Source organism: Micropterus dolomieu, linkage group LG06 (assembly GCF_021292245.1).
Source record: "Micropterus dolomieu isolate WLL.071019.BEF.003 ecotype Adirondacks linkage group LG06, ASM2129224v1, whole genome shotgun sequence".
NCBI lineage: Eukaryota > Metazoa > Chordata > Actinopteri > Centrarchiformes > Centrarchidae > Micropterus > Micropterus dolomieu.
In genome coordinates, this window is record NC_060155.1 from 17,735,143 (window position 1) to 17,760,286 (window position 25,144).

Here is a 25,144-nt window from a genome sequence, read left to right on the forward strand (position 1 = left end):
TCCCCCAGTTCTTTGACCATCTGCTCGCCTCAGCCAGCCTGTTTTAGTGCCCCCCTCCCCAACGGATTCTCTCCACCGACACCATACCTGTCCTCCCCCCTGCAACACTAAATTGGCTTGTTCATCCCCCACACCAGCTCTCCCAATAGAACCACTTGGGCAATCACACCTAGGCCTTCACAGTGGGGCAGGTGAGAAGAAAGCTTAGTAACCCCCACCCTAACCTGCCTGGTCTTTCACCCTTTCTGTTCACACGCTTACGCTTTAAGATAAAACAATTGTGGGATAAACAAAGGCAGCAATGTTACGTATCTAAAAAGGACTTGACACACAAATATGTCTTATGTTTTTCCAATTGTATCCTTTATTCTTGGCACCCCCCTTCCTTGTGTTTACATTTTAATATTGCATAAGTAAAACATTTTAGAGGAAAGCCCTCTGCACAGAACAAAAGAACACAGTTTACATTCAAGACATGTACGGTTAAGGCATTGGAATACATAAACAAACATACAGAAAGAGATCTTTGTACAAAACACCAAGATGTTTAACATGAAAACATATATTGGAACCATTGTGACATTATGCTACATAACAACGAGAGCCTTTGTCACTAAAGGACGTACTCGGATGAAGCAACAGTGCAGTGGCCGCCACAGGAGTCATACTCCTTGGATCTTTTGAGCTTACATTCTTCAGAAATGCTCACAGTGTAAAAATAGCAACAAACATCTCCCACTCCGAAACCTTAAGTGGCCCAGAGTGCACTTCACCCATTCCACAAGGTCAGGGGTCAGGCTCTGGTTTCCATGATGGTTCCTTCTAGTCATCGAGGGAGGCGCCCTTGCTCATCAGAAAGCTGATACTGCCATCACAGTGGGTAGTTCTGTCTGGGAGACTAGGGGCGATGCTGGTACGGGTGAGACGTAGGTGAGAGGTGCGAGTTCCTGCGAGTCCGCCTGCGAAGGCGCCTCTGATGCATCAAAAACTGCAGGCGCTCTAGCTTACAGTGCAACGCTCGATTCTCCTGTGTGGATGTGTGGAGGGAGCAAGTCTCCTCGCCTACAGTAGAGGGAAGAAAAAAACACATGTTAGACATGCTGCACAAAAATAAAGCATTTGCTTGGTGTCATGCTGTCATAAACACTTTAATTTATCACAATTGCAGGTCAAAAAGTCTACAACATAACAGAAAAACTGAGAATGAAGAGAAAGCAAAAGAGAAAGTAAAAGAGGTTAATGCCTTCACACTTCACCCAGTGGTGTGTGACTAAACATGGCCTTTTATTACAACACCAAAAGTCATTGGATTACATTGGTCATTCAGTGTCATGTAAGCCAACTTAAATATATATTTGCATAATGAATGTATTATGAATGCAATTTTCAGTACCTCCTCCAGTGTTCAAGTGTATTATATTATATATTAACTGTTTACAACAATACAGTGGGTGAAGCTCACCTGGAGTTTTACTGAGCTGCTCAGGCCTCTGGGTCACCAGTGTTTTGCTTTTTGCTTTGCTTTGCTCCTCTGCTGTGAGGGGGCGGCTGACCGGAGGGTTTGGAGCAGGACAGTGGAGATGAGGAAGGGTGGGTCGAGCCCCCTGGTGGCGGTAGGCAGCCCTGAGAAGGTCATTGAGGATCTGCAGAATGACGGAGATGCCACTGCGAGGATGGCTGCTGCTGTTCTGACTGCAAGGAGCCAGAGTGCCTGATGGGAGAAGAAGAGAGCAGGGGAAAGTGAGAGCGGATGAAAAGAAGAATTAGTACAAACTGAGACAGTAGAAATTAAAGCTGAAATGGTTAGTCAGTTGATCGATTAGTGGATCTGATTTAAATGCCACTACTTTAATAATCGATTTTTTTAGTCAGTTTTTTTCAAGCTAAAATCCGATTGTTTCACTGGCTGCAGCTACTCAAATATAATGATTTGCTGCTTTTCTTTGTCATGGTAAACTGAACATCTTTGGCTTGGACTTCTGCATCTCCTCTGGTTATGGGACATTATAATGGGTTTTGCACCATTTTCTGACATTTAATAAAGAAAAAATGTAATCCGATAATTGATAATTTAATCAGATTATTCAATAATGACAATAATTGTTAGTTGCAGCCCTAGAAAACACAGCTGAGATGTTGTTAAAAAACAGACCTCTGTTCAGTTTTTTTCTATTCTCCAAGGACAATCACGTATCTTGCAGTAGGCCTACAGCATGTGACATGATCTACTTGACTCGCAGTACTATACAGTACGTTTCTGTGACTATCATTGTACAGTGTATATTCAAAATATTTTCAAGATAATTAACATTATGGTCTATTTATATTATTTATTGTCACTTATTCTATTTAGTGCATTTTAATTATTATAGTTTGGATTTGAAATTGCATTTGTTTTTTGCCTGCCTCACTACTTTAAGCCGAGTTTTCACCAAAAATACCCGGGACTTCCAAGATCTAGAAATAAAAGGTTCCTTCAGCCCATTGTTGTGTACATTTCTACTGCTGTCTGGAGACCTGCGAAGATTAGGCAAATTAACCAGCTGACAAATAGGCCTACCCCATACAAACCGATAGACAGTTATCTTTATTTAGCAGTGTTGGGCAGCGTGTTGTCATTTGAGAGTAATTAGTTATATTACAATATTACTGTAAAATAAAATGTGCTGCATAGGTGGGTTGTAATGATGTGCAGAGTTATATCAGGTGGATTGGGTGGGTCTCTGTCAAAAAATTTACCTTCTGATTAATAGCGAGGGAGGGGTAAAATAGGTTGAATATCTCCCTATTAATAACGACGCTGTGCGCATTTACGCACGAGGTACAGCAGAATAACGTCATTGATTACTTGAATCTCCCGATACTCCGACAGGATCGGTCAGGAAGAACTGACAGCAGCCTATCTAATCATCAAAGTAATTTGTTAAAGCACAAACACATAGCCTATATAAATCTATTTATGTATGAGCTACTGTCTTGTTAGTTAGTTTGCACCCTGCCTACAATCTCGATCATCGGATTCCTGCAACAGGAAATAACGTTACTCTTTTACTCATGGATTTGTTTTTCTGGTGCCAAAATTTTTCTCCGTGTTGGTGAATTATTAAAAAAAACAAAACACCACTTAATTTCAGGTTAAAATTGTAACGGGTATAATATTACAGATTTTCTTTAGTAATGCTTAATGTTTATTACAAATTTAATGACAAACTGGATAAAGCCATCAAGTTTTTAAAATTACTCCAGCACAGAGAAAGAAACACAAACATAAAATCACAACACTTTTGAAGGTCGTTAAAAAATTTCCAGGCGACAAGAGCTGTAGATCAGCTGGAATCATCCACATCTGTATTGGCCTGAATTTCTAACACACTGTATTACCTGTTGTAATCAGCTGGTCCATTTGTTTTGGAGAAGAGGAGACCGACTTCGGCTCCATGTAGTAACCTCTTGACTGATGAAAATGTAAACTAGTACTTGGATTAACTCCATCAGCGGTTAGCTGTAAACACACTGCTGCTGGCCGGCTGCTATTTCCGAAAATATAATATAAATATAATACCAACAAACAGTCTCAGGTTGACATCAGCAAGACTTGTGTGTGCTATTTGACTGTTGATTGTGATCAATTGGTTTGCAAACACTCTACTACCCCCTGAGCAGGGACTGTTTGGGGGGTAAAAGAAGGACACTGAAACTTAATTTAGAACCTGGTTCCTGTGGAAACGCAGTTGGTTCCCCCAAAGGTTCCTACTTCCAGGATATAGATCCTGCAGTGGAAACGCAGCTTTAGTTGTTTTTGAAACAGGGCTGCTGTAACACCGCAGTTTATCTATCTATCTATCTATATTAAACTAATCAAAAACGACTGTATTCTCATTGTGCTGTTATGTCATCTTAAGGCCTCTGCTGCTCACACTTACCAGAAAAAGTCCCAGAGAAGAGGCCTGGAGAGTGATTTACAAAACTGTCAATGACTGCTCCTGGCTGCTTGCACAGATCTGCTGCAGATGAGGCATGAACATTTCCCTGTAAAACAAGAAGGAAAAGATAATCTCATATTTTCCCCATCCATTATGAGAAACAATCTATTAAACTATAAACTGGACATTTTGAACTCTAAACTGGCATGTTATGCAAGTTACTGTATGTTACTTATACATTAATTAATAATACAGTGGTGAAACCATGCAGTAGAAAATGCATAAGGTTAACCTCTTTGAAGGCTGAGGCTGGCACTGGGCTCTGGGGTCCAGGAATGAAGCCGGTGGGAACAGGTGAACAGACTGCTGTGGCTGCTTGTGGTGGACAGCTGGGACGTGGACAACCAGAAGGCAAAGAGGTTGAAAGAATAGGGGAAGATGTGTGCGTAGAGTGGGGAGGACAGGACTGATGTGGAGATGAGTGGTGATGGCAGATCACACCAGAGCCAGTGGTAGATGAGTGGGAAGTGGGTGCTGTTGAGTTAAAGGAACTTCTGGGTCTCAGAGAGCTAAATTGGACTGAGGATGTAGAGTCTGAGGTTAGAATAGAGGGTTGGGAAATGGGTGAGGTATTGGATCCTGTGGTGTTAGTGGACCAAGCTAAGGGAGAGCTGCTCATCCTGACTGCTGCGGGCAGTCCAGTCTGAAGCTCGCTGCAGCTCCCTGCTGCAAAGTCCTGGTGCTGCTGCAACTCCGCCACGTTCTGTGCAGACAGCTGGAGCTGCACATACATCATGTGGGCACCAATTCCCAGGTTAATGGTCAGAGGAGAGCGCCCAGACAGGAAGTCACTGATCTGAAGGATAGTCAGGGAAAAAACCCTTCAGAGTTGAATTTACAATTCTTAAGATCAGTCTGGTTCAGTCCTGGTTCATCTGATGCATATAGTTTAATAATAATAATTAATACAAGAGAGGAGGAACTGGTTTATCAGTTTACACACAGCCAAATACACTCTCTTTGATTTAATAGAGACAAAAGTCTGTGTTGGATTACATCCACGCATTGTTTCCTGTGAATTTAGTTCTTTTAAATTTGAATGGCTGGAATGGCGTAACCTGTCAGTAACCATGAAATCTATTAGCCTATATAGAGGAATAGTAACTAATGAAAGTAAATACAGTGAATGAGTAGAGCAGAAAAGGTACCAGACATGAACAGTTATAAAAAACAGAAATAATATGAGTGAGTGACTGAGTGTGTGTGTGTGTGTGTGTGTGTGTGTGTGTGTGTGTGTGTGTGTGTGTGTGTGTGTGTGTGTGTGTGTATGACTGTAAGTAATCAGATATAGTGGGCATTTCCTATTTCATAGCCTACATACATACATACATGATCTAAACAAGAAGGTGTGGGCTTTTCTTTTCCAGTAACAGCGGAATCATATACATACATCATTGAAAACCACGCATTTCGAAACTGTGTCATTTTGATGCATGATACATGGTTTTTACAGGACAGTAGTGAGATGGTGGGTTACACCCTACTCCACAAAATGTGCAGAAAACACACATAGTCCAAATTCTTCAAGATTGCTAACCTCCCCTCATGCATATACATTCAACTAGTGTCTGTTTATTTACAGCACAGGGTTAGAAAGACATGAACCTCTCACCTGGACTTCTGTTAAACTTTGTAAAACATCCATCATAGTTCTCTCAGCTCCAGCAGTCGAGCACTGCGACAGTAACAAAAAGGTGCCCTGTGATTAAAAGTAGCATGGAAGAAAGTGGATATATATTTTCCTAGTAGAACAGGTGCACTGTCTTACTTACTACTAAACCAGCTTCAATGACAGGAACCAGGGTCAGTTTGCTGCCATCTGCAATACCCAGCTCCAACAGTTTTCCTGAAGTCAGCTTCCTGTCACATTATATATTCAGGATACATTGAGTAAATAACATGATAAAGAAATGTGTGTTTGATTCTACATGGAGCACAGCATCATTGTAAGATAACTCACCTGTCTCTATAAAGGAGGACGATTCTGTCTGTTTGCAGTCTGAGTTTTTGGGAGATGTGCGTCCTCAGTCCCTCCACAGTCTCTCCTCGAGGGACAGTGAGCTCCACCGGGCTGCCGGTGGTCGAGGTGATGGACAAACGCATGGTGGGCTGAGCGGAGGAGACCCCTGCCTCGCAGCATGCAGACCGGCCCGGGGTAAAGCTACAGGGGCCCCGCTGCTGCTGCTGCTGCTGCTGCTGCTCCATTTAGCTGACTTACTGTGAAAGATCCAAATTAAAATCAGATTCTGGTCGCTAGATTTAATAGTCTTTTTAGTCTTGCTCCTCATTCCTCAGTGGACAGTGTGCAGCTTTTCCGAACATTAAATAATGAAGATTATAGAGCGGTTTTACCACAACAGGATGTGACAGTTCCTCTTTCTGGCTGTGTCAGACGCACCTCCACCGAACGTAAAACGCCTGTCAATGTTAGTGTAGGCCCCGCCCATCAGGATACACAGCCAATCAGCGAGAGCCTCCAACACCAGTCAGCCTGTACTGTCCAATCAAAACGCCCGCCTTCTCACGTGACTCCACCCTGTTTTGTGCCTCACTCACCATTCATAAATGATGCAATCTGCACCGGTCTACAACATCTTGGACAAAATGTCATCATGTCGAAATGCCCCTGAGACAGGATGTAATTTGTAATGTTTTAAATAATTATTAAGTGTATTAAAAGCCTCCCACAGATAACTCACAATATTTCTGTGCTAGTCCTATAATGACTCATACTCTCCACCAAATCAGAATCACAATCAGCTTCAGTGCCTAGTAAGTTTACATATAGGCTACAAGGCCTACATGGAAGATAGATTTTACCTTGCATGATGATCATTATAGCTCTATTATAGCCTACTTTAGGGGGTTTGTACTGTGACACACTTCTTGTGTAAAACAGTTGTGTAGGCTACTGCATATCAAAAACTGCAAGCACATCTGGAGCTCCTCATCATCCAGGATAGCCTACTAGCATACTGGATAGTTGCTCTATCAGTCGGCTGCAAAGCTAAAATGTGTCCTTTATTGTCTATTTCAATTTTTTTTAAAGTGATTGTTTAGAGAGAGTTTAAAGATAGAGGAGGTCATGTGGTACAGATTGCAAAACCCTCAGAGACAAATGTGTGATTTTGTGTTAAATAAATAACATGGAATTGACTTTCAATTACACACGTGCCAACTCCAAGGCACATTGATGTAGCTACAATTCACAAAATAAAACTACAATAATAAGATACAATGCAGCCTTCATTCCTGCATATTTGTGGGACATTTGAAGTTGTTAAAATATCCCAAAATGAAAAAGAAGAAGTGATTTCAAATTACACAAATAGGTATTGGAGTCAAGTCAAGCAAGTACATTTTATTTAAATTGCTCAAACCACAACTTTGAATTATAAAGGATGTCTTTACATTTTTAATTTCAGTCTGGTTAAGATCAAATTTATAAATAGGGTTTGAAGAATATTCTGAATCATCCCTCCATTTTTGCTTTTCAAGGTCACATGGATGCTGGAAGCTCTCCCAGCATGCACTGGGCTGGAGGCAGGGGAAACACCCTCACCATCTATGGATGCAGCAGAATCTCACTCCAGCGGGAGGACACGTTCACAGACCGCGACTACCCTTTGTGCTCTGCAGTCCTTTTTCATCCTCGGCTGTATTCAGTATTCATGTCCCACCTCCTGGTCCACAGCAGGCCCTTGGGCTGTACCTGTCACACGATGCACAGCGGAGAGGAGCAGCTTAGAGTAAAGTGACGTAGGAAGTCGGGGAGGGCAGTGAAATGCAGCTAATATGTGTCTCCTCACAGTGACTAAAAATAGCTACACCCACAGCACCCCCACTTCATCCAGCCTGCGTCACTCCACTCCCTATCACCTACCTCCCTTCCTCACCCCACCTCTGCACTCACTCCTCTCCACACTCTCCTACATGAAGACATGTTTGTCTTATTGTGTCTTTTCTGTCTGAAAACCACCAACCTGTGCAGGATGTGAGGAAAAAAACACAACTTTGCATTTTCTCCTTTTCTGTTCTGTTTTTCTTTGCATAGCGGTTTCAGTTGAGTATTTTCATCTCTATTTGTTTCTCTCTCTTAGTGCTTATGTGCTCTATAGATATAATCTAAAGGCATGAGAGATATCCTTGAGATTACTGTGATGTAAATCAAATTCAAAACCTCATCTTAATCTTTGTTGAACTTCACTGAAATTCAAGAGGAATTCCACACCAATCTCTTCTTGCTGAACTTGATGTCCCAGTGAGAGTTTGATGGAGATCCTCTCCTCCCTGGTCACCCACCCGACTCCAACACTTCACTGAGATGAGCGAGAAGGAAGAAGTTGCTGCTGTACATTCTTCGGGCTTGCCAAAAACAAATCGACAGGATGTCCCGCTCTCCAGAGCATGCACAGACGCAGCTCTGACGTCAACTCTTCCAGGAACACACACTCACACAATCACTGCGTTCATCCTCTCCTCCACATTCCTTCCACTACACAGCCTCTCCTGGCATCATTTCTCTCATGTTTCAATCCTCTGGTATGATGCACCTCGGAATCCCTAGAATTTCAGAGATAAAAATGTTGAGTGTGAGGAATCAGTCCTGAATATTAATCACTGATAAATGAGAAAATCATGAAATGGCTGTCGCGTTAATATAGAAACATAAATGGAGGAGTGCATTTATGGCTATACTAATTATTTATATCCAGTGTTTATTTTTATCTGGAGCATGAACCAATGCCACATACCACAGCATTTAGTCAGCCCTTGGGCCTTTTCAAATGTCCAAAAGTCAACAGGAAAATACATACAAAACAGCTCAAAAACTAACAATGATGTAATAAAATTTCCATAAAACTCAAGCTGTTTTAACTTGAGTTTAAAGTAGTGAGAAAATAGGAGCGCACATATTGATCCTCAAATAGAGTAAGATATCTGTCCAAAGGAGGATTCATGAAAGGGCACCTTGCAGTTCCTCAGTTACTGAGCGACATATACTGAGAGGTACCACCATGTCATAGAGCATTTTAAGAGTCTGATTATTTATGTTTTTATAGATGAGTTTATTAATAGTAATATTATCCAACTTAACATCTTTAATTTCTTAAGAGAAGGCTATGGGGCTGGTGGGATTTAATCAGCTTCCTATGTAGGTTACATAGTTACAGGTTCATTTTAAATGTGAAAAGAACATGGAATACAGAAAGGTATTGGCAGCATAAAATGGTAACCAGTCTCCAGTGACTAAATGTAATGTAAATGTGTGCTTGCTTTTGAAACCTTGCTCAACATTTTAATATTTTCCTCAGATTAGATGGGAATCTGACTTAAAGAATATCTAAATATTAACGATAATTATAATAATAATAACATTGGCTGGGGCATTTTGAGTATGCATGCCTCACCTGGTGTACAAGTGCACCATGATTCTTAGAAAAAAAGCTACAGGCATCAGCATCATCAGTTGGTGCAGTTGATCCTTAAACTTCCATCTAGGACACATCTTCCTCCAGCTCATTTTATCATCCTTAGGAGGCTGAGATTGTAAGAGAGAGTTTTGCTGATTGTGTCTAACTCACAGGATTGTTCATAATGATGTTAAAGTACTTATGCGGCTCCTTTACCAGAATTGGGAAATACTATAATTATGCCACAAGAGGGAGTTCAACTGATTTGATTCCCTTCATGTTCAAGAGATGTATGGGGCTGTACTCAGCTGCCATTCAGTGGAATTGGCTTCCAATGAGTATTAAGATGATTGACTCTATTGTTAGCTTTAAGTCTTCATTTAAAAAATGACAGTCTGCCTTCATAAATTAGCAGCCTGGATATTACTTATTAGGCTGTTGTTCTAGGTATGGCACTTGATCAATTTTTTATATTGTTATGAACGTATGGATTAATTTGATGTGAATTTAATTTGATGGATTTTGTTATATATATATATATATATATATATATATATATATATATATGCGATGATATATTTATTGGGATGACGTTCCAGGGATTTTTTAAAATGAGGACTTTGGGACCAGTATTATTTTATCGGAATTGTATAGAGCATTGCTTCTGGATTAATATCGTTGTACATTGTCTTGTGATTGATCATTCTTTTTTAAATTAAATTATGTATATTAAGAAGCTGCAAGTGGTCTACGGGCTGACTTTTCATGATGCTCCTACCCCCTACCTCACCAAAAAGAACCACAATGCAAATAAGCATTTGGGCTTCATTGGGTTTTTATCCTTTTGATGTTTCCTGCATTTGTATCTCTGACTAAACAGGCCACTTTTATATTAACAATCAATAAAAAGTTTAGTCAATCAAAACCCACACTCAAACGCAAATGCTAACAGTTTGCTAGTATACAGTAATTACCATTATAGTGGCTAATGTAGCTTTGAGGAGCTACAGAGATCTGATAAGCTAACTTCTTTGTAGCTCCACACCATCAGATTTTTTTCATTTTCAGATTTCTTGTCTTCATCCCAAACCGATGTCACTTGAGGCATTTCACACAGCTCTCTCTGGAGCCACAAAAGGCTTCATACAACATTTTTTCACATGCAGTCCCCAATAGACTTTGGTATGTAAAATCTGTGGAGGTCCCCTTTAAGACTTTTGAAGCCTGCTTAATAAATCATCTATTGACCTTTAAATTTTCTGACACAGTTTTTGTAATGTTGAATGTTTTACCTGAGTTGTCAATCCATGTTGCCATGGACTGTGAGTGTTGCAACACTGGGTAGAAACGAAATAGTTCTTCTGGATACATGAAATCATAAATTATTTATGTACTGTATAAACTGAAGGAAAGAGGGCCGAGGACAGGACCCTGTGGAATCCTTGTTTTGCTCTCAAAGAAAGAAGATTTCTCAACATACTGTGTGTGCTAGAGAGATTCTGTAAGTTGAATCTGTGTCCATTTCAAGAATGCAAAACAATACGCTAGTCAATGTTGGTGACATTGGGGTCATATGTGAAAGACATAGCAGTTCTCCGAGACTGCCCACACTATGGCAACATGTTTCTTCTAATGTGTAAAAAATGTCCTTAAAAACCATATGTTGTGGTTATGTTTCAGATTTTTGAAGAGATCAGGCTTTTTTTGCTCATAGCGTCAATTAGACCCTCTTAAGCAAGCGGAAAAGGAGTGAAGAGCTCAAACTATCCCATAAATATGCTGGAATCTAAGACACATACCCTGAGAAGACTTAACAGGCGACACAGACTTCATTATGTTGGTTACGTCCAGTTAGTAAATACATGAAGCTCATTTTGGTTGCTCTGAACTGATTCTCCCCCAAACTAGTCATGTGTGCTGCTATTTCTGTCACTCAACCAGCTGGTCCAGTTTGGGGCCAGTTTTCTAAAGTTGTGGGTGAAAGTTATTGTGCAGAAACATAAAATGGGTTCTTCAGATGTCTAACTTGTAGATCTCTTACTGTAGTGATGCTTTATTGATTGCTTTAAATGAGTAAATGTAAAAGTAACACTTAGGCCTACTAACTCAGACCAACCATCCTCCCGCTTTCTGTCATCAAACAGGCGCAGATTAGACCTCCTGCCACTTTGCTGCTGACACATTGTCCATTTGTGCGATACTCCTTCATTTCGACATCACACTAGGGAATGTATACTGCCGAGGGAATAAATGCAAGATGCGTTTTGGGATTAGAGTGTGAGTACAAATAGCGTGGAAAATATTTGTGATGCACAAAACACAGGGGGCATACAAAATAATGGAAACTTATAATGAAAATAACTTAAAAACTGAAACAAACTGTAGTTATAATAGTACAAAGGTGTGTTATTTTGGTCAAGTTGAATGCCTTTAACAAAACTCAAATCTTCAAAGAAGCCTAAACCTGCAGGTGCATCAATCAATCTATAAATGATTCTATATATCAGGATGTCCTATTGTCCTATGTGTATGGCACACATACACATATGGACTTCACTGACAGTGTTCCAGTTGAATCCAGAGTTTTACATTTACACAAATACCATCTGAATTTGCAGCCTTTTGCACAGTTTGGCTTATAGTAGCAATGTTTACATTTCTGAGTTGTTGTTTTGGGACTAAAGATTCTTCTTAAAAAAGTAAAACCAAAACAAACACATCACCCAATAGGCTAATTTAGAGAGAGCTTTGGCCTGAATTCGAGAAGATAACAATTTTGCAGAATCGAATCCATTTTTATGGTGCACATTCTCTAATTTGGACAACTTCTATTGAATAAGAATGAAATTAAACTATTCATTATTTAGCTGCGCGGGTCCTCTGTGAGCCTTGTGTGAAGGTCTGGACTGACTTTGAAAAAAAAACTGCACGAAGAGCTTCCATTTTAAAGTATGTTCACCCTGAGAACAACAGTGCAACGCTGCCATCACGTGATGAAATGTGAGATTACAAAAACGTCCACAACACCCATCTGTCCCCCTGCTTCTTGTCTGGCAACAAGGAAACAGCGGCAGGCTCAAACAAAGGAAATGGAAAATATTAAAATATTCATCAGAATTTAAGCTATATAGGCTATTTATATATTTAGCCTAGACTTAAAAAACAGATAGGCCTATGCAACCAATCAATCGCCCTGTCCGCAGCTGCCATTCATGATCAGCTGCTGTGAATGAGAACGGGTCCTCTCCTCCATCTCACATCATCATCACCATCACCATCATCGGTGCTGATCACGTGGTGCGTCGGGAGCGGGCTGTGGGTGTGTCTAATAGCGTGTGGTTTCATTCATAACTACAGTCTTTATGTGAAGCCCAAATTAAAGTATGCAGACTGGGCAGGCTGCCTGCGAAGCGCTGCTTCAAACGGAGTCTACAGCCGGGTGAGTCCGATTTCTGTCTCTCACATCAAGACCAGTTAATGGACCTACAGGCGTGCTCGAGGTGTTAATAGGTATAGGTGCTACTATTGCCTTATGTAAGATGCGGGATAGGTGACACAGCCAGGTCTACAGTATATCATCGCAGCGTCTGATTTAGTGAGATGATGTTTGACCACGGCAGAGCCCCCGAGTCCGGCACATGAAGTGTGACAGATCGTGATTTATTCCCCGCAGGCTGAGCAGACGACGCAGGGATGATGTGGGACAGCCCTGATCCGCGGGTTTTCGGATGAGAGAGGAAGATGCTGCTGCTGCTGAGGCTGCTGCTGCTGAGCGCCGCCGGCTGCAGCGGGTCACTGTAGTCAGCCTGCACAGAGCGGAGGGGAGCTGCTGCAACACCGTATAGACCGTAAGATACAGCACATCTGGAAACCACCATCATCCCATCCCACGTCAGGGTGAAACTAACACCCCGTCCACCGCCTCCATATACTATTAATGGTGCTTACAAGGCTATAAACACCCGAAGCACCCTTGCAGTCTACTGATGGAATTAACTACAAAGTCTGTAGGAAGTCTTCCTGCCTGATGTGGTTAAAGCGAGAGATGATGTGAGGATGCGACATGGCATTAGACCCTGGAAACGAGCGCGCGCGTACACGCACGCACGCACGCACACAGACACACACACACACACACACACACTTTTCTACACATTTCGGGGTCAGCGTTTTCAGTTTAATTCTGATTACTTACCTTCAACATTAACTGAGAAATCAAATGACGGTGAAGCTAACAAGTCAAGCTGCTGAACGTCATTAGTCTAATTAATATTAATTAGACCTGCTATTATAGGCCTACACATTTTCAGCATATAGGAAAAAATGTTTAGGGGCGATATAAGGCTATTTATAGGCTAATAATAATAATAATAATAATAATAATAATAATGTAATGTAGGTTAAGTATGCTCAAAATGAGAACAGAGGGAAGAGAGAAAAAGTTACTATGCATGAATAAAATTAACAATTAAATAATAAAAATGCAACCCTTCAAGGGACTTTGCAGCAATTATTCTCAAAATCAGCATAGAAATCACCCTTAATGTGCACTTCATTTGCCCTTGGCTTCAATGGTGGAAAATCATCTTATTCCACTAGGACTGACAGGAAAACATATACTTTGTGTTACTGCTATGCTGTTTACTGAGTGAACTATTCACTACTCCTTGCTTTTATGACGGGACCTTGAAATCAAATGAAAATAATTTAGATGTCTTGTGCATTATTTTGTCCCCAAAGTTTAGCTTGACATATGTGGTAGGTTTGGAAATGTTTGGGACCTCAAATTGAATTTAAAATGAAGTTCTATGTGGGTTTGAACACTGTTTGTCTTCACAGAATGGGTTCATCATGATTGACCCAACGTGGATTAACACAGTTAACATATTACAGTAAATATTTCATATCAGAAATGCATTAAGGAACCCACTGTGGCTGAGATTGGACTGAAAGTATCAATTGCAGAGTGGATCTGTTTGACTTTAAGAAGGTGATGGACTGATCTTGACTGCCTGATATGGTGATGGACAAAAAATCAAATCAGTAACTCAGTATGTCAATAAACAGGAAGGAATTAATGCTAACCAAGTGATTCTGACAGAAAGGTTTGTTAATGTAGAGAAATCAGTAGAAATTGGCTTCTGCTTTGAAACCTTTTAAAGCTGCTATGGGCTTAGTGGTTTCAGTCGGTTGTAATAAGAAATAAAAGGGAAATGTAAACCTGCCAGAAAGGACATTTCAAGAGCTGCACAATCAAGTGCACACAACCATGCCATTTAACTCTTCTGCAAGGTAGCTTTAAACCATTTATACAATCAGCAAAGAGGAGACAGATGTTTTCACCACATGTGTTGTGAGGGAGACAAAAAAAAATCCATGTATAAAAATGGTTTATAACACACAATAACATACTTGTATGTGTAACTGCTGTGGGCACCCATAGGTGTGCACTGCGGTATAAACATAAAGAATGACAATATATTGTCAGAATCAGAAATACTTTATAAAAAAACAGCTGTAATAATGTAAGATGTCTTATCTGAAAGGTTATAATTGAAAAATCTGTACATTAATAAACACTTCAAATGTCCATATTTCCCCCTATTTTATAGTTTGTTATAAACCACTTATTACATATTCATATACGGTTTAGAAATGCTAAGGGTGTGGGGGTGGGGTGTGGGGGTTAAAGTGTTAAATTCAGTATAAATCTGTGTGTGTGTGGTTCTTTATTATTGGTGTGTCCTTGCTATTCAAAGCTTCGTTCTCATCGTAGTTACCTTGAGCTGCTGGTATGTAAGATATTACATAAAATATGATGCTCACATGGTGAGGGAATGTGCAGCAGCATTACCAGTATGTGTAAGAAATGCAGTCATGGACTGATGTTACACAAGCTGCACTGCCTTTCTCTTTCTTTTTTGCCACACTCCTCTTTCTGTCTCACAGACTCTAATTTACAGACTGTAGTCTAGAGACCGAGAGGATTCTAGGTTATTGTGCAGAAAAAGTCCTTCTTTAGGAGGTGCCAGTAAGTCTTAGGTCACGTAAGGGTTTAATACACAGCGCTCAGTCCACACGACATTTAGGTTTATGTCACGTCGGTATGTTAAAGGGGCTTTGCACCAGTTTTCCCCAGGAAATGAGTTTACTCGTCATGAGGAGTCCTGTTCAGCCCTTGCAAACAGTTGTCTAATGTTTTCTGTTGCTCTGCGGAGAGATTTCTAGTGAGAGAATAACCCTAGTGATGTTGTCAGGGTTCTATTTTCTTCGGATTGATGACATATTGTAACATAAAGATGTGGGTGGTGTGTGTGTATAATGTATAAATAAAGTAAGTACATTTACTCAAGTACTGCTTTTAAGCACAAATATGAGGTACTTGTACTTGTAGTTTTTTCTTCTCCTGCCACTTTATACTTTTACTCCTCTACAAATATTGTGCTTTTTACTTCACTACAATTATTTGTCAGCTTTAGTTACTTTACAAGTTAAGATTTTTGCATTCAAAGCACATTTTCAACACATTTTATGTACTATTGGTTGTACATAACACACATTGTAAAGGTGCCACTTTTGGATCTTGGTAATTGTGATGTGCATCAAAATGTTTACAAACCAAACAATCAATCAATTAATGGAGAAACCTATCAGCAGATTAATCCATAATGAAAAGTATCATTAGTTGCAGTCCTATATGAAATAGCTACAAAATATTCACTTCAGCCAACAAATCAAATGTAAATGCTTTTATATCAATGCATGAGTACTAATAATCTCCCCCCAGATTATTAGTGTATATATATATATACACATACATACATACATACATACATACACACACACACACACACACACACACATATACCCACATCATGTTGGTCTCTCTCTCTCTCTCCACTCCTTTTTCAGGAGATCTGTCTCTTGCAAAGGAGGGGGCCAGGAATAATGGAAAAACTGGTGGAGAAATGCTAAATGATTTTATTTATTTATTTGGAAACATTTGGTGCTCTAGGGAGACTTTACAGCAGCAGGATGGTGAATGTGGGAGAGACTCAAAATAAACTGCAAAGTACATGTTCATGGTCAGCACCAGGTGCTCATTGATGTGTTTTAATTTTAAACAATGATGGAGGTCTATAACGTGGAGGAATAAGATATATCTGGCTTTGGCTACACAAACACTTTTTGTAGGATCAGTTAATTGTTATTTTTGGTCTTTTCACTGGATTTGTTGATCTTATCGTTTAAATCCACTGCACTTTGTCTTGTCTACATAAAATAAGAGAAACTGTATTATTGTCTGGAAAGAAGTGGCTGCTCTGTCTGACTTCACTCTCTCCATCCACTGCAGGGTTCACGAACGCTGACCTGGACCATGAGCAATGATTTGCCTGTTCTGACAAGTCTGACCGAGAACTCCACTGTGAGTACGGCTCTGTCCACACATACTCTCCAGACCTTCACATCAGCTGCTGTCTGTAGCCTGGTGAACAACAGCTCTTCCACAATACTTTATGGATCACACTGGACCTCCACCAAAAGCAGCAACTGTTAGGTAGCAAAAACTAACAAACAAACAAACAGGATGAGTTGATACCACAGTGTTCCAGTAACATGTATTATATATCAGGTGCAGCAGTAGTGGAGAACAGCCTGATCTGTCTCCAAACAGGATTTAACTGAAAAACAGGACCGAGTGTGATACTGGCTTTGTATGCCATGTGGCCTCTGGAGAACTGGGGGGTGGGGTGGGGCGGATATCTGAGCCAGCTGCGGTCATTATCGGACAGTTAAAGCTCTTCTGTGCGGAGGGAAAACTGACTGACTGTTAGAAAAATGGCCTGAAGACTGTCCAGAGGCTTCACTTCTGCAGCTGATTGCGTTGTTCTTCCTGTTTGGCTGAGCTTGTAAAAACAACAGATTTCATTAAGTTACAGACGCTTTGACAAGCCATGTCTGTTTGCATGCTGCACACACACACATACGTAACTGTGGGATATGTAGGCCTACTTTATCTATATGTGTTGTTGTGTGTTTAACATGTTCTGGCTTAAAGCAGGTTTGACGCTGAATGAAGGGGTAAAAAATTGTGTTTTTTTTTATTTGCTGTAATGCACATTATGGTCAACCTTCTCTGGTTTAACAGGTAGAAAATAACATTTTCTTCTATTCAGCAGCACCCTCTCCTATGTGTAGCGACTTGCTGCAGTTAGATTGAGCTTGTGATTGAAGTTGAAACAGATTGATTGATGCTTTGTCTTATGGAAGTACCTTAACCACTTACAGGGAAAGCAGTCACCATAAAATCAGCTGTTTAGCTGACTACTACACACACACACCGCCTATTTTATAATACACCTCCATTAGTCCATTGACAGAAAATTTAAATGCAGCTGTTTTGATAATGGATTAATCATTTCAGTCATTTTTCAATCAAAACGCCAAACATTCTCTGGTTGCTGCTACTCCATATGTGAGGATATGCTGCTGTTCTTTGTCTTTGTTGCTATAAACTGAATGTTTTTGGGGTTTTGGACTGATTGTCAGACGAAAACAACTTATAAAAGGGCATTTTAAGTGTCTGTACAGCCAGCCAGAAGGAAGGCATTGTTTTTTGTTTTTTTTTGCTGTTATGACCTTGCTCGTGCTCCTGTTAAGGTCATCATCATCTAAAGGTCGGTCTGTGCTCTGTGAGGAGCTTCTCCACTCCATGGTTTCCATCAGAGCTGTGCATGATGACAAACATTAACATTTTCATATATTATCTAACTGTAAATGTTGCAATAAATGAATATTACATTGCGATGAAAAGAGCACAATTGTTTGCACTCTCTTTTGAAATTGACATTGGAAGAAGAGCCAGGAAAGTCTGGTGGGGGGATTGCTCATGTGTGTCTGCATCCTCCTCCTCCGATTTCCATTTTTAGCATGCGGAGGCCTCATTTCCCCCTCATCGAGAAGAGCTGGGAAATTGAATTAAGGGTCTCACTGACTTTTCGATTAGCATCCCGACGCTCACTCAGCCAAGACCGAGAGTATTAATCAGAGAGAGTAGAGAAGAGGGCAGTTGTGCTGACTCGGTGTGTGTGTAAATGTGTTAGCAGGCATGATGTATGAGTGTGTGCGGATAACAGTCACTAAGAGGAGGCAGGGACTGAAGAAAGTCTTTCAGTGTTAATTCCACTCCTTATTAAACATTACAGCACTTATCTGACAGCATAATGCAACAAAGAGATTGCTGCGAAGCTCAAAGGGAGAATAATCAATTACTGTTCCAAAACGACTAACGCAGCCACCAAGCTCGAAACAAAAAAACAACACAGATATATAAGCTTCTGCCTTACTGTGCTATTAAATTAATGAGTTATGGGCTCCTGCAATACCATTTTATTACAAGCGATGGAAATTAAATTGATGTTGTGCAACCCAAACAATAACAGTGAGTACCAGGGTTTAGCAGATATTGGTTTTGAAGGCTGATATTTGTTGTGTCGAGCTGTGCGCTTGTGTGTGGGTTTTGTGGTTTTATGGCTTGGAGAAGTGAGGTGGGAAAAGAGGTTCAGCATCACTGCACAGAGCACTTCTGGTTTGGTATTTGGGAGGTTCATGACACTCTCTTGTCATTGTCACGTATCTCTAAAATATCTATAGAGCGAGACAGCAGTTTGAAGAAAACAGAAAGCAGCAGGCAGCCCCATCCCAATCACAGCTGGTGACAGGCTGCAGAAGTAACTTTTCATTCACATGTTTATCATTGGGTTCGTCAGACAGATGGCTATTTCCATGATCATGGAGATCACTGTGTGCAAACTCTTTGAAATACTCACCCCAAGAAGATTGCCTTTGAGAGGCTTTCTTGAATTTACATGTGACCAGACACCCCCCAGACACAGACAGAGATATTGCATTGTCATAGGTGTTGAAGGGATTAGTCAAATAGGCCACCAACAGATTGAATCAGATTGCATTGTTAATTAGCCTGTCTTTTCCTGGGTTCTATTCACCTTTTGTTGTCACTCAGACCTCTTAATTAGCCCAGCCCACAACCCATTGTTTGCTCTACTCTTCTTGTAACGGTGTAAAACCTTGCTCTGAATGTCTTTCTGCTAAAGGTATTTCATGACTGCTGTAAACTCTCTTGTAGATGCTTCTCATATCCATCTGTATTCTTCTTAACTAAAGACTCTTCTTCAATTTGGAGCCTGTGTGAACTGTTCTTTAACAAAAGATATCTTCCACAAGGCCAAATAACATTCTGTCATTTGGTAACATAGACGTACATAGTTTATACAGTACTATATGAAAAACTTGTCTGGGATCCAGTGGTGAAAGTAGAACTAACACAGCATATATAAGCATTCATGAGAAAGTCCTGCATTCAAAACTTTTGCTTGAAGCTGCCCTAATTAAAATTTTTATTTATGTTAAAAATGTATTGAATTACTAACAGGGGAGTGAATATCGGACTCACTTCAAACAGGCCGCCAAAGACACAGCTCCAATACATTATAAAATGTTTTAATAGCTGAGTTATTATTACTAATGCATTGACATGTATGCTTAATTTTTTATAAGGTGATTAGATGTTTTGCATGCAATACAGTGTTTCCCTCGGGAATTTAGTTTTCAGTTTTATTTATTTATGGATAATACTCAAGTACCTCAAAATGGTACTCAAGGATAGTAGCCTACTTGATTAAATGTCAACCACTTTTCTCGGCTGCTCTTCATCAGGATGTGCCTGTGTCGGCGGGCCAGGTGGAGAACTATGTGCTGCTGTTGGTGCTGCTGAGTGTTTTTGCAGGGGGGACGCTGGTCCTGCTCTCCCTGCTGCTCCTCTTCTGTCACCGCTGCTGCATGGGTGGACGACGCTACTCCAGGTGGGTACGCCCTGCTGAGTGACACCCTGTGTGGGACTGGCAGGCCTGGCTCGTCCGCGCACACACACACACAGAGTTCTGAATATAAAAATTAAAAGCTGTGATGTGATGGAGTTTTTGTGAAAGAGCACAAAGAGTAAAACTCATCCCCCCCCACGTTCAGAGCCAGCGATGACCTTGAGAAGACAAACACCACCTATGCTGAGGATTCTCAGCCCACCCAAGGTCAGAGCTGTGCTTTTTTTAAGTTCACATATACATGTATTCTGGTTCACTGTCGTCACTGACTCCATTATTTCTCGCTCTGTTTGTCCTTGTCCTCTTTGTCACTTAGAGATCACCATTCATCTGGATGAATCAGACGCTCTCTCAGCTTCGAGCTGTCATGATGGAGAGTCAGAGCGATTTGTCTCCACTGGGTCCACTGGCCGCAGAGTCTCCTTCAATGAATCGGCACTTTATGAACAGAAGACGACACAGGACAAGGGACGCAGGTACCGTTCCACTGAACCAAGGTGAATTTGTATATCATCATTTGGCTAAGCTGCTGCTGGAATTAGAGTAGATGATTCGACTTCTTTCTCAGGTACACTCTGACTGAGGGAGACTTCCACCACCTGAAAAAGGCCCGGCTGACCCACCTTCACCTGCCTCCGGCCCAGTGTGACCTGAAGATCCTCACCATCATGGAGTGTGACTCAACAGAGAGCAGCACCATCAACATCTGTGAGACTGCAGCTCCCACACTGCCCCTCAGCATCTACCAGGTAACTTGACACTGGGTGTGATTTACCTCATACATCTTAATTTCTCGTCCCTAACCTGTGTTGATTTTTCTCTCCAGCCCACTGAAAGGAGAGTGCCTGACTGGATGGGACAGAGCACCAGTGGAGGTCTACCAGGAGACCCGCACCACTCCACCATATTGGACCATGGGCCAAGACGGACCTCATCAGCCATGAAAGCACAGCACACACGGTCCCAGACAGTCAGTTTCACCTTTTTCTATTTTATATTGAGAGTTTGAAAATGGTCTTACAATATAGAGAACAAATGATTAGCCACATTAGCGCTGTGGCTCTTCGCATGGCAATGTTGTTGGTTATTCCAGACTGAAGTATCTCAACATCTACTGGATGGATTACTATGAATTCTATACATATATTCATGATTCCTAGACAATGGGTCCCAATGACTTTGATGATCCTCAGACATTAACTCTAATGCGATTGTGAGGTCGACCTTTGTAGACTTGGAAAACAACTAGTAGCGTCTCCCTCAAGATGAATTGTAATAACTTCGGTGTTGATGTATGAAAAGAACAGTATAATTGTAAGTAAGCCTGCATTCAAGCTGTCTGGCCAGAAATACATTAGCACAGATAGATACTGCAATGTGAATTGTTCCTCTTGTATCAGAACTGTGAAAAGCAGCTGCCACAGGCTCAGACCTACCAATGCACTGTGACATCAGTCATCACTGCAACTGACTGACAATATGACAAACTGCTGTCCCCTGAGGGCTTTGCCTCTGCCTGTCAGGAGTCATCTCAGTTACTCTACCTCCACCCCTCCTTAATGTCTCATCACCTTCCTCCATCCTCCTTCTCCTTTCATCTCTTCTGTCAGATGGAGACTGTCAGGGACAGGGGAAATGCTGAGAGCGAAAGGGGGATGAGAGGAGAGCTGACTCAAGCTCCAGGCCAGACTTCAGTTTTACATTTCTTCTCTAAACTGCGGCGCCATGCCAGTCTGGAGGGGGCAGGGCCTTACTTCAGGAGGTGGAAGTTTGACAGCAGTCACCGGGCTGCCAGCCTGGATGCCAAAGGTTTGGCTATATGTCCTAAATGGATGAAGAAGCTTAGATTTGTGGATGATGTCTAACTTAAATGAAAGAATATCTTTATAATAATAAAAAAAAAAACTGCAAGTGAAACACATTAAGTAGACAGCTATATCTTTTCATGTCTACCAGGATCCCCGAAGAGGAGGCCCTTCCAGAGACAGAGAGCAGCAAGTGAAACCACTGATCACACTGAATATGACTCTTCTCCTGTCCGAGATGAGGTCATTGAATCCTTCCCACACACTCCCATCCAGTCCAGTGGCCTCCAGTCCCTCTCTGCAGAGACTCTATCTCACCCCGCCACTGCACCCACGCCCTCAGTCTTCCTCAGCAGGTGTAACCCTTCCTATAATCCCATGACATGCACCATGAAGTTCCAAGAATTGTTGATTAACTGACTGTTCTCCATCTGTGCAGGTTAAAACTGGAGGCCATGGTGGAGGTAGGCGGTGGCAGCAGCAGTCCCAGAAGAGAGGATCTCTGTTCGCCAACAAATAATTGTTGCGCCCTGGCGCGTGAGGAGGCCACAGCCAATGGAACAGGAGTAGAAAAAGAAACAAAGTTCGGCGCAGTTACAAGAACAGATGCAGCAGGAGTTGAGCTAGAATCAGTAGACGATGAAAATTTGTTTGGAGCTCAACAAGAAGCTGCCATACAGGAAGATTTTGAAGACATGTTAAGGAAATCTAAAGACACAAAGACAGACAGCATGACATCAGATGTGAGAAAAAAGAGTGAGGAAGAGGTAGATGACGGGGATGAGGTGGTATTGGGAGCTGAGGCCAGGCAAAGGGCAGACTCAGGCTCATCTTTTTCCTTCATAATTCGCCAGGAGACCTCAGAGGCTCCTCCCTCCCTGTACAGAGACATATGGAGCTTACGAGCCTCTCTGGAGCAATACGCCTCCTCAGACCATAGCAGCACAGATCGGGAGTCCATCCGTAGCGATGCGGACAGCGTCTCATCCCTCAGCGGTGCAGGAGTGCGCTCTGGCTTGGATAGCTGCTTGTCCCAAGACCTGGACGATGAGCCTGAAGGAGACGGGGAGGGAGAGGTGCCGGAGGGAGGGATCAGAGGGGCAACAGGTGGTTACAGTGAGATGGGAAGCGGAGCTGGAGGAGAGGGTGAGGCAGGGAACCGTAAGCTCCTACAGATGGATAGTGGGTACGCCTCCATTGAAGCACCATCCAGGGCGCCTGAGGAAATGCGGCTTTTTGGGACCCCTGGAGCTCCTCGAGGGAAGACAGCATCTGAGAGAAGGTTGTTCTTCACCAGCTCTGGGAGGAAAGGTTCAGTGTGTGAGAGCATCGAGGCCAAGCTGTTTCAGGAGGAGCTGGAGGAAGAGATGGCAGACTGCACAGAGACGGTCAAACTAAAAGAGAGACCTCAAACTGGCAGCCAGTCTCTTACCCTTCAAGAACCATATCAACTTTTGAAAGCCCTTCATCCTCAGAAACCTCCAGAATCACAATCACAGCTGATGTCTCCGCTCATGAAGACAATCCCACAGCCCTCCAGTTCCCACCAACCTCGTCTCCGCCGTCGTGACTACAGCATCGACGAGAAGACGGACGCTCTTTTCAATGAGTTTCTCCGTCACGATCCACGGTTTGACCAGCAGGATTCTCCACAGCGCTCCAGGCATCGATCCAGAGTTCACCTACGGAAACAGTGGCAGAGACACAAGCAATACAGCGACCCAGGTTCAGGCGCTGGGGGTAGGTACTCTCCATCTTTGGAGAGGCAGAGGTTCACTCCGCTGCGAAGAGGTGACAGCGCCGGTTACCCTCTGGACACCAGGTATCACAGCACACTCTCACGTATTGCGAGTGCTGCCGATGAAGAAGCCAGTGAGGTTGCAGCTTGCGAGGAAGTGGCCAAAGAGAGCACAGAGAACAAAGATCCATCAAGTGAAGGCGCTACAGGCGACGCCACAGAAAGTACAGACAAAGCAACCCCTGAGGCAACAAAGAGTTGTGCAGGGTCGAATGGTGACGGTGATGGCTGCCAAGTCTCCACAAAAAAGGACACAGAAAGCACAACTAGTCAGTCTTTGACCACTGTGACTGCAGAGAAGACCTACATGGATCCACGAGTCGACAACAGAAACAACAACAGTAGTCAAGCTATTCTATCAGAGGTTTCCCTGCAGGAAGAGAGCAGCCTGAAAGACAAGCTGGTCACATCAGTGGAAGAGAGGCTCTACGGTGGCCTGCGCAGTGCAGAGAAGCTCGGCCACGAAGGAACAGAGCATGTGCTTACAGTGTCTCACACAGCCTCACCTGGCTTCAGTCCCATATAACCTGTTAACAACTCCATTCTCTTTATCAACTTTATCGCAAATCCATTGTCTATAGACAACAGACTTTAATAAAATAGTCTATAGCCCTTCAAACATCATCATGTGTTACGATACTTGGCCAATCTGTGTCCCTTACATTGGGACCTCTTCAAAATAAACCTGGTCTGATAACCGATGCATCAAACCACAGATATATTCTAAAGGACAGAAGTACCCTCTTGAGGCCCAGTCTTTACATTCAGACCTTAATTTCCACTGTGACACCATGTGACATGTGATGCCCCCCTTCTTTTTTTTTTTTTTTTATTGGTAACCGTTCTTAAAATCAAACGCAGTCATTACATAGCTTTGAAAATATAGACCCGTCTTTAGAAAAATTCAATATTTTCAGAGTTAACTGTGATGTTTCAGCATGCTACTGTATGTCCAATTAATGTGCTTGTGAATACTGTACAGATTTAACTTTAAAACAAAAAGCACTTTGATGAGAAGAAAGATGATGGAGTTTCTGTCACCCATTTCTCTCATTTTAAAACCATATCCTCAAGTGTCCTTCTTGTCTCTTTCACCATGAGGGCAAATGTTTCCATGAAAGCTTGTGGTTTTTATATTTGGCAATAGGAATAGCAACAGTATGTTTTAAAAAAAATTCTCATTGACATCATATCAGCATAGCTTTAGAATACACATACTATATCATAATGGTTAAAACAGATG

General features: G+C 41.8%; 2 protein-coding genes and 1 long non-coding RNA gene across 3 annotated transcripts; 1 reads left to right on the plus strand and 2 right to left on the minus strand.

The window, feature by feature from the left end:
- Positions 1 to 341: 341 nt before the first annotated feature.
- Positions 342 to 6,398, minus strand: LOC123971845 (midnolin-like). Its single transcript, XM_046050862.1, has 8 exons — positions 6,336 to 6,398; positions 5,944 to 6,200; positions 5,756 to 5,843; positions 5,596 to 5,658; positions 4,216 to 4,779; positions 3,924 to 4,029; positions 1,463 to 1,711; positions 342 to 1,062 (listed from the first exon to the last, which is right to left on the minus strand). The coding sequence occupies exons 2-8, from the start codon at positions 6,186 to 6,188 to the stop codon at positions 899 to 901; spliced, it is 1,479 nt and encodes a 492-aa protein (XP_045906818.1). The 5' UTR covers positions 6,189 to 6,200; positions 6,336 to 6,398; the 3' UTR covers positions 342 to 898.
- A 931-nt stretch (positions 6,399 to 7,329) lies between these two features.
- LOC123973102 lies at positions 7,330 to 8,283 on the minus strand. The gene is made up of 2 exons (XR_006825533.1): positions 8,164 to 8,283; positions 7,330 to 7,695 (listed from the first exon to the last, which is right to left on the minus strand). It is a non-coding gene; the product is annotated as an uncharacterized LOC123973102 (long non-coding RNA).
- An 8,492-nt stretch (positions 8,284 to 16,775) lies between these two features.
- LOC123972491 (voltage-dependent calcium channel beta subunit-associated regulatory protein-like) lies at positions 16,776 to 24,427 on the plus strand. Its single transcript, XM_046052010.1, has 9 exons — positions 16,776 to 16,823; positions 20,135 to 20,280; positions 20,444 to 20,505; positions 20,615 to 20,774; positions 20,867 to 21,047; positions 21,125 to 21,268; positions 21,909 to 22,107; positions 22,255 to 22,459; positions 22,543 to 24,427. Exons 1-9 carry the CDS (start codon positions 16,776 to 16,778, stop codon positions 24,425 to 24,427), a joined length of 3,030 nt encoding a protein of 1,009 aa, XP_045907966.1.
- Positions 24,428 to 25,144: the final 717 nt, after the last annotated feature.

Bases quoted from the DNA above. Each gene is read 5' to 3' on its own strand.
- LOC123971845 (XM_046050862.1), bottom strand. From the start codon at position 6,188: ATGGAGCAGCAGCAGCAGCAGCAGCAGCAGCGGGGCCCCTGTAGCTTT. The intron at 5,659-5,755 runs GTAAGTAAGACA...TTACTGTCGCAG, and splicing joins TCATTGAAGCTGGTTTAGTA to TGCTCGACTGCTGGAGCTGA. The intron at 4,030-4,215 runs GTTAACCTTATG...CTTGTTTTACAG, and splicing joins CAGCCTCAGCCTTCAAAGAG to GGAAATGTTCATGCCTCATC.
- LOC123972491 (XM_046052010.1), top strand. From the start codon at position 16,776: ATGAGCAATGATTTGCCTGTTCTGACAAGTCTGACCGAGAACTCCACT. The intron at 20,506-20,614 runs GTCAGAGCTGTG...TTTGTCACTTAG, and splicing joins GGATTCTCAGCCCACCCAAG to AGATCACCATTCATCTGGAT. The intron at 22,108-22,254 runs GTTTGGCTATAT...CATGTCTACCAG, and splicing joins TGCCAGCCTGGATGCCAAAG to GATCCCCGAAGAGGAGGCCC.